This window comes from Erythrolamprus reginae, chromosome 2 (assembly GCF_031021105.1).
Source record: "Erythrolamprus reginae isolate rEryReg1 chromosome 2, rEryReg1.hap1, whole genome shotgun sequence".
Taxonomy (NCBI): Eukaryota; Metazoa; Chordata; class Lepidosauria; order Squamata; family Dipsadidae; genus Erythrolamprus; species Erythrolamprus reginae.
In genome coordinates, this window is record NC_091951.1 from 322,652,232 (window position 1) to 322,661,612 (window position 9,381).

Genomic DNA, 9,381 nt, shown 5'->3' on the forward strand with positions numbered 1-9,381 from the left:
ATCTCCATAGTCATGTTAGCAGAATGTTAATATTCAGCTACATTCAAGTCAAACAATCATGCGGAGGGAAGGATGAAGGAGATCTCTGTTCCATTTGCCATTGATATCCCCCAAGTCTTTGCAAAAATTCCCATTAGTTGATTACAAAATTATTGAGCATTTGTTTAATAGAAGGGAAGCTTTTGCTCAATCATTTGTTCATGATCAACCCTAATTTGCTTTTATTTTGTTGTCCTTGTAATTTTCAAACCATTTCTAAAAAGTGGACAGAGAATTGGAATTGGAGGAAAGTCTGTTATCCGATTTGATTTTCAATTAGCCATAGTGGAGGGTTTTTTTTCTCCTAATGTAGTAATCCATGTTTTGAATGCCATAATAATGTTAAGACTCAAAAATATAACTTCTACAGCAAACAAACAAAAATGCAATGTTTACTTACAGTGCTGTCTTTGGACTTTCTTGCAGACTCTGAACTTGCCTTGATGTATAATGATTCCTCAGTCTTGGAAAACCATCATCTAGCTGTTGGCTTCAAATTATTGCAGGAAGAGAATTGTGACATTTTCCAGAACTTGACAAAAAAGCAGAAGCAATCATTGAGGAAGATGGTCATTGACATTGTGAGTTGTTTTCATTCATTCATTCATTCATTCATTCATTCATTCATTCATTCATTCATTCATTATTTATTTATTTATTTATTTATTTATTTATTTATTTATGATTTTTTTATGTATTCCATTTTTAGAAATGCATCTCATCATAAACTTGCTATTACTTTAATTTTTCTCTTCTTATATAGCTCAAATGAAAAATGATGTACCAAATAATTTGGGGGGTGGGGTCTTATACAGTGGTACCTCATCTTACGAACACCTCTTCTAACGAACTTTTCAAGATACGAACCCTGTGTTTAAGATTTTTTTGTCTCTTCTTCCGAACTATTTTCACCTTATGAACCCAAGCAGCTGCTGCTGGGATGAAGGGGTTTCTTTTTCCCCCTTTTTTAAAGAAAGAAAAGGGAGGGGCTGCTTGGAGTAGGAAAGATTTTGCAGAGAACAACATGCTTGCAAAGGCACTGAAAGGGTGTCTTTTTAAGAAAGAAAAGGGAGGGGCGGCTTGGGGGAGAAAAGATTTTGCAGAGAACAACGTGCTTGCAAAGGCACTGAAAGGGTGTCTTTTTCAGAAAGAAAAGGGAGGGGCAGCTTGGGGGAGGAAAGATTTTGCAGAGAACAACGTGCTTGCAAAGGCACTGAAACGGTGTCTTTTGAAGAAAGAAAAGGGAGGAGCGCCCCCCTTGCCTTTCTTCCTTCCCACTCACCCTTTAGCCTAGCCTTGCTTCTTCCACCCGCCCCCTTTAGCTGCTCCTCCCTGCCCTCTGTTCGCCTCCCTTCTAAAGTTTGGGATTTTCCTGAAGGATTTGCACACATTATTTGCTTTTACATTGATTCTTATGGGAAACATTGTTTCATCTTACGAACTTTTCACCTTACGAACCTCCTCCTCGAACCAATTAAGTTCTTATCATGAGGTACCTCTGTATTTGATTTATGAAAATTATGTTTCCCTAAGATCTATCTATCGATTTGGATATTTTCACTGTCTCTTTACTTCCCTTACCAAGCCGTAATAGCTTTTAAAACATAAACCATTATTGTGACCTTCATTTCTTGTTTCTCCTCCAAGGTGCTTGCCACAGACATGTCTAAGCATATGAATCTATTGGCCGATTTGAAAACAATGGTTGAAACCAAGAAAGTGACTAGCTCTGGAGTTCTACTTCTTGATAACTATTCAGACAGGATTCAGGTAAAGTACTCTGCATTTTAAGCAAATTATCTCCTTTCATCACCTCATTACCGTCAGATGACCTTCTGTGTCTTGACTTTTTGGACTGACCACTGTATTTTTGCCAAAACATTTTCCCAATTGTAGAGCATTCTTCCTTGATGAGGTGCCTCAACTTACAGTGGTACTTCACTTTTCCTTGACTCTTCATTTAGTGATGCTAATTTACATTGACTAATCAGTTCTCCCTCATGATGAATCTAGCAGCCAGGCATGGGTTAAATTTGTCTGCTCAATGAATGCGCTGAGTCTGTCAAAAACTGTTAGGTGACGTCATTGTTGCTTTGTCCTTCAGTTTTTTTCACTCAGCGAGGACGGTTATGCCAAATTTCCTCCTAGACCTGGTGAAAAATTTTGGTTGCTGTATCCATTGTGAGAAATATCTTCTTCTGGTACCGTGAAGTTATTTACTTTCTGCCGTCAGAGACGGATTGTACTTCCGGGATTAAAGTGCAGCCAAGCAGTTGCCTAAGTGCAAAGGCTTCTGCCTTCACTCACTGTGTGCCTGTCCATGTGGATCTGTGTGCATACCCATACCTATAGAGGAACAGAAATGTATTTTTTTCAGCCAGCCTATATATAAACCGTCAAGAGATTAGGTGCAAGCCGTTATGTCTCTGCTGTATTTTGTTGCCCAAATGTCAACACATCATTACACTAATGGGCAGTGTTCCCTCTAATTTTTTGGGGGGTGGGCGGAAAAGTATAATATCTGAGCGGCAGTCCCTTCGGGATTGGGCGGCACAGAAATAATAAATAAATAAACAAATAAACAAACAAACACACAAACAAACAAACAAATAAATAAAAAACCCACCCTGTTTTGCCTCAGAGAATTTCAAAATAAAATACTGTACTGTGTGTCTATAACAGTGAGCTCATAATAGGGCAACTCTATCAATATCAAAATGCCACTTAAATAGTTGAGCTAGTTTCAAACTAGATTTTGATTTTCTTTCTCTCTTCCTTACTCCCATTCTTTTTCTTTTTCTTTTCCTTCCTCTCTTTTTTCTATCTGTTTCTCTCTCTTCCTCTCTTCCTCTCTCTCCTTCCCTCTCACTCTTTCCCTCTCGGCTACTGGGCAGGTTTGGAAAACTCTGAGTTGATGATGATTTTTAAGTGAGCGATTGCTCACTGCTCAGCTTAGAGGGAACTATGCTAATGGGTATATACCAGTGATGGCGAACCTTTTTTCCTTCGGGTGCCGAAAAAACATAGGTGTGCGCTATCGTGCACTCACAAGTGCTCACACTCATAATTCAATGCCTAGGGAGGGCAAAAACAGCTTCCCCCGCCCCCTAGAGGCTCTCTGGAGGCCGGAAATGGCCTGTTTACCAACTTCTGATGGGCCCAGTAGGCTTGTGTTTTGCCCTCCCCCAGCTCCAAAGACTTCCCTGGAGCCGGGGGAGGGTAAAAATACCCTCCACCATCCCCCCAGAGGCTCTCTGGAAGCCAAAAACGCTCTCCCAGAGCCTCCGTGCAAGCCAAAAATCAGCTGGCACGTTGGAGCTGAGCTAGGGTTCGCGTGCCAGCAGATATAGCTCCGCCTGCCATCTGTGGAACCTATGGCACTGTGCCATAGGTTCTCCATCACTGGTATATTATCATCTCCATCACTGGTGTATTATCATAGTAGGAGTGTCTGAAGTTTCAATCCGTTGCGTTGGTTGGCTAGTTGGTTGGATGGTTTTGTTTGCTGGAATGTTTCTTAACCCACAAAAGTTCTGCTTAGCAGTGAAAGGATGGGATTACAGTGAACCCTCGATCATCGCGAGGGTTCCGTTCCATGACCCCAAGCGATGATCGATTTTTCACGAAGTAGCGGTGCGGAAGTAAAAACACTATCTGCGCGTGCGCAGATGGTGTTTTTACTTCCACTGCCGCCCGCCCTTCGCCCGCCCACCCCGTTGCTCGCGCCTGGGGTGCGCGCGTGCTTGGGGAAACCCTAGCTCCGCTTCCCAAGCTCGCGCGCGCCGCCCGCCCGCCCACGCTGTTGCCGGCTCCGCTTCCCAGCTGGGAAGCGGAGCTAGGCTGCCCCAAGCTCACGCGCGCCGCCCGCCCGCCCACGCTGTTGCCGGCTCCGCTTCCCAGCTGGGAAGCGGAGCTAGGCTGCCCCAAGCTCGCGCGCGCCGCCCGCCCGCCCACGCTGTTGCCGGCTCCGCTTCCCAGCTGGGAAGCGGAGCTAGGCTGCCCCAAGCTCGCGCGCGCCGCCCGCCCGCCCACGCTGATGCCGGCTCCGCTTCCCAGCTGGGAAGCGGAGCTAGGCTGCCCCAAGCTCGCGCGCGCCGCCTGCCCGCCCACGCTGTTGCCGGCTCCGCTTCCCAGCTGGGAAGCGGAGCTAGGGTGCCCCAAGCTCGCGCTCCAGCCCACCGCCGCTGGGGTCTTACCGGGGCAAGAGGGGGAAGACCCAGGGAAACCTCTGCCCGGCGGGGAAACTCCACCATCTACGCATGCGTGGAAGGGCACGCATGCGCAGATGGTGGAGTTTACTTCCGGGTTGAAAACTAGCGAAATAGCCCTTTCGCGATCCTTGAGGACGCGAAACTCGAGGGTTCACTGTACTTTAAATATGCATGCATATTATCAAAATGTTAAAATTAATGTTCATTCTAAAATCATTTTTAACATTTCCTTATTTATTTATTTATTTATTTATTTATTTATTTATTTATTTGTTGGATTTGTATGCCACCCCTCTCCGTGGACTCGGGGCGACTAACAACAGTGGCAAAACAGAATGTAAAAAATCCAATACTAAAACATCTAAAAACCCTTGTTATAAAACCAATCATACATACAAACATACCATCGATAAATTGTAGAAGCCTAGGGGGAAAGATTGTCTTAGTTCCCCCATGTCTGAAGACAGAGGTGGGTTTTGAGGAGCTTAAGGAAGGCAAGGAGGGTGGGGGCTGTTCTAATCTCTGGGGCGAGTTGGTTCCAGAGGGCCGGGGCCACCACAGAGAAGGCTCTTCCCCTGGGCCCACTCTGTTCGGACCTAACTGGTCGCTGGGATTCGTGCGGTACCCACCTCTGTATTTTGACTTTCAAAATTTCATTCAAATGTTCATGCAGCCTACAGGCCAGACCTAATTTAGGATTATTGTGTCAGTATCTGAAGTTGTTTTTCCCCCCCTTGCTCTTAAGGGTGGCTAACAGGCTTGTTTAATTCCGACGTATCTTCATAACTGATCAGTCTTGCACTTACAACATTTTTGGCCTTTTAGCATAGGCAAAGCTATAGATGTGAGATAATTGGTAGCTATTAATGTCAGTGTGAAAAACGCGCAGCATATCATCCTGCTGGTGTTCAGAATAAACCTTGCACTCCATGTATTTTCAAGATTTCTGTTTTCTCACCCACTAAATGTGCAAATGGAAAAAGAGCGGTGTCTCCAGTAGAATAACACCACAAGTTTTCTCAATATTTTTTTTTCTCCTGTTTAATTTAGGTTCTACAAAATATGGTACACTGTGCAGATCTAAGCAATCCAACGAAGCCACTCCAGATATATCGGCAATGGACAGATAGGATAATGGAAGAGTTCTTTCGTCAGGGAGATAGAGAAAGAGAAAGAGGCATGGAAATAAGTCCCATGTGTGATAAACACAATGCATCTGTAGAAAAATCACAGGTAATAATTTAATTGATGGATAAAAATCAATGTAGAAGATTTAGAGCAAGGGTATCAAACTCACATCGTCACAGTGGCATCACATGACATATCAGGACTCCCCCTCCCTTCGCTAAACTGGGTCAGTGCGTGATGCATCGGGTCTGCGAACTGGGAGTTTGACAGCCCTGATTTAAAGAATTCTGTAAGCTCTTCAAGGAAATAGGCAATAACTGTTGATTGATGTCTGACATTCAGCTTAGCTCAGATCAGTCTTCTACAGGAAGACAAGAACTTTGTTACATTGAAAAGGCTATACAGTGTTTTCTCGATTTCCGCGGGGGATGCGTTCCGAGACCGCCCGCGAAAGTCGAATTTCCGCGAAGTAGAGATGCGGAAGTAAATTCACCATTTTTGGCTATGGACTGCCATCCCTTAACACTTTAAGCCCTTAAATTACCATTTCCCATTCCCTTAACAACCATTTACTCACCATTATTATTGGTACTCACAATTGAATAAGACCCTTAGTGATCCTGATATTTATAAACATAATTATTTATTAACAATAATTATTTTTTTTGTTATTTATTTGCACAAATTATTACTTTGGCAATAACATATGACATCATTGGGTGGGAAAAACGCAAAGTATTTTTTAATTAATATTTTAAAAAAAACTGTGGTATAGGCTATTCACGAAGTTTGAACCCGCGAAAATCGAGGGAACACTGTACTAATAGAACCTTGGAAGTCTGATTGGACTTTATCTCATCTCCCTCTTATTTCACTGAATCAGAGAGGAGTCTACCTGAGTTTGTTCCCAATGCCATCTTGTTTCACGTGATTTAAAGAATATTTCTTTGTTTGTAACCTTTATTCCCCTCAATCTTTACACAATCATTACACAAATGGTTGATATAATACTAAAGCTTACAAAATAGTGAAAGATTAATTTGGAGTTTTTGTTTAAAAACAAAAATAATATAGGATAGTGATGGCGAACCTTTTTTCACTCCGGTGCCAAGAGAGAATGGGTGTGTGCTATCATGCATCTGCGAGTGCCCACACCCATAATTCAATGCCTGGGGAGAGCGGAAACAGCTTCCACTGCCCTCTGGTGGCCGGAAATGGCCTGTTTCACGACTTTTGGTGGGCCCAGTTGGCTCTTGTTTCACCCTCCCAAGGCTCCCAAGGCTTCCCTGGAGCCCGGGGAGGATAAAAATGCCCTCCCCCATCCCCCTGGAGGCTCTGGAAATAAAAAACGCCCTCACAGAGCCTCTGTTCAAGGGAAAAATCAGCTGGCTGGCACACACATGCACGTTGGAGCTGAGCTAGGGGAACTGCTCGCATGCAGGCAGATATGGTTCCGTGTGCCACCTGTGGCGCCTGTGCCATAGGTTCGCCATCACTGATATAGGAACAGCCTAAATTTAAAAAGATAGCTTTTTGTGAAGTTAATTTTAATAAATGTGATAAACCTAATTCCTTCCTTCTTTAGAATAACATCTTCCTTTAATTCTATATTGTAACAGGTGGGCTTTATAGACTACATTGTTCACCCTCTCTGGGAGACCTGGGCTGACCTTGTCCACCCAGATGCCCAAGACATCTTAGATACGTTGGAGGACAATCGTGAATGGTACCAGAGCACAATCCCTCAGAGTCCTTCTCCTGCACCGGATGACCAAGAGGAAGGTAGACCAGGACAAACTGAAAAATTTCAGTTTGAACTCACGTTGGAAGAAGATGGTGAATCAGACACAGAGAAGGACAGTGGGAGTCAAGTGGAAGAAGACACCAGCTGCAGTGACTCCAAGACTCTTTGCACCCAAGACTCAGAGTCCACAGAAATTCCACTTGATGAGCAAGTGGGGGAAGAGGTGGTGGAGGAGGAAGCAGAGGAGAACCAGTCAGAACCCTGTGTGCTAGAAGAACGGTCTCCTGACACGTAACAGTATGCTAAGCGCATAGCTCTCTATACTCTCTCCTTTTCTGTTTTTAAAAGCTGAAAATGGTTTCCAAAGTGCATATCATATGGCACAACCATGATCATGCCTCACTGTCATCTGCCAGAGTTGTTTGTTGATCAAAAACTTAGTTCAGCACTCAGGATTAGTGTGACCAGAATTGTTCATCTCCACGGCACCAGAGAATGAAGGAAAACATCTGCAAAGAACAGTTGAATTAAGAGTTAACATTGGCTTATTTGATGAGAGACTGACAGCACTCACAGCTGTGGTTTTTCTTTTGTTTTCAAAAGGAGTTAAGGCTGGTCCAAGGCTAATGTGAGTGTGTGTGTGTGAGATTATGTGTGTGTTTTGTAGTAGGTTTTAATTTCACGAGGAGGCAATTAACACCATATTAACACCAGAATCTGAAGAAAGTGACCAGCAAATGGATCAAGTTGTCCAGTGGAAAACAAAGGCACTCAAGTATCGGGATACAACATGAATCAGTAGGAAGATGAAGCTGTGGAAATCACATACTTTTCTAATTTCAAGTCTTCCTGAAAACATGACTGAAAAAGGTGTAGCTCAACGGTTGCACTGAAGTTTGCGTTTTGTATCATATGTAAAACAGAAATCTTTTTGTAGAGTTTACTTTTATTATTAAATGTGTTGGGTTATTATATTTAAAAGAATGCAACACCCTCTGAATTTCATCTGCCAGTGGCTTTTTCTTCCTCCCTCTTCCTCTATCCCCCCAAAAAAGAGTAACTTGCAAGTTTTCAGTACATGTATATGCTACACTGGATAAATTGAATTTTATATTTGCTTGCACTTAGATTTTCATAGCAATTCCTTCAACTGTTATAAAGTAGCCTTTTGTTTTATAGACCAATGATACACGTGTGATGCTCTGTTAATTCTCTCTCAACCACCCACCTACCCAGTCTCTGTATTGTAGGAAAACACTTTGTTTCCTATCTTTTTTTTTCTTTGTAAATGTCCAAAAGCAGCAATATATTATCTGCTATGAGCTCTTTGGCCTCACAAATAGCTTAGTCCTGCAGATCCAATGTTTATGGTTGTGGGTTAATTCTCCTCAACCAAAACAATTATTTTTGAAATCTAGTGGAACACTAGAGTAGCAGTTCCCCAACATTTGGGTTGTAACAATTGAGGGGTGGCAGGAATTTAGATCATTGGGATTCAATCTTCCTATAGTAGATGCACTGAGGGGTCAGAAGGTTGAAATGAATGAGAAGTAATAGTGCATAGAAACTTGATAAGGCTCTAAAACAAAATTATTGGATACTCATGAGCATGACTAAATTTGGATCTGAAATTTTCAGATCTATGGCCAGTATAAGTGTGACTTTGCTATTATATATACAAAAGTTTTATTTGCTAACTGAATATTTCCTTTTCCATGAGTTCGTTGACATAAACAATAGCACTGTAGGAGTCTTTTGCCCCAATGACTTACTATACCAGGAATAGGCAAAGTTGGCTCTTCTACGACTTGTGGACTTCAACTCCCAGAATTCCTGAGACAATCATGCTAGTTCAGGAGTTCTGGGAGTTGAAGTCCACATGCCATAGAAGAGCCAACTTTGCCTACCCCTGTACTAGACCAACAAATAAATACTTTGGTTGGGGACATGTGGGCAGCTGTTATTACACAGTACTTCAGATTGTATTTGCGCAAACAGGTCAGGAATAAACTGTTTCTAAGGGTTTTTTTGTTACGTCAAAAACTTTTTGAGGGGGGTTGTGCTATTGTGAGAAGCGCACTACCCTACAAAACTGACAGGTTGTGAGAAGAAGAAAAAAGCATTGCAGAGCCAAGTGTAGGCTGCCATCCGTTATAGTATTACATGCCATTATGGCTGTTAATTAAAACGGGATTTGTGTACCTAATTTTAAATTTGGCTGTAGCTGTAGCACACAGCTATCTATGCACAGTATCAGAC

At 42.7% G+C, this 9,381-nt stretch overlaps 1 protein-coding gene across 7 annotated transcripts in view; it reads left to right on the forward strand.

Moving 5' to 3' along the window:
* The window catches only part of PDE4D (phosphodiesterase 4D), a 945,814-nt gene extending 937,692 nt beyond the window's left edge, over positions 1–8,122 (forward strand). For all 7 annotated transcript variants that reach the window (XM_070743323.1, XM_070743322.1, XM_070743324.1 and 4 more), the window contains 4 exons: positions 466–620; positions 1,687–1,809; positions 5,301–5,483; positions 6,998–8,122. In XM_070743323.1, the coding sequence (XP_070599424.1) occupies positions 466–620; positions 1,687–1,809; positions 5,301–5,483; positions 6,998–7,417 (881 nt within the window). In that variant the 3' untranslated portion in view covers positions 7,418–8,122. The remainder of the gene's footprint in view (positions 1–465; positions 621–1,686; positions 1,810–5,300; positions 5,484–6,997) is intronic.
* Positions 8,123–9,381: the final 1,259 nt, after the last annotated feature.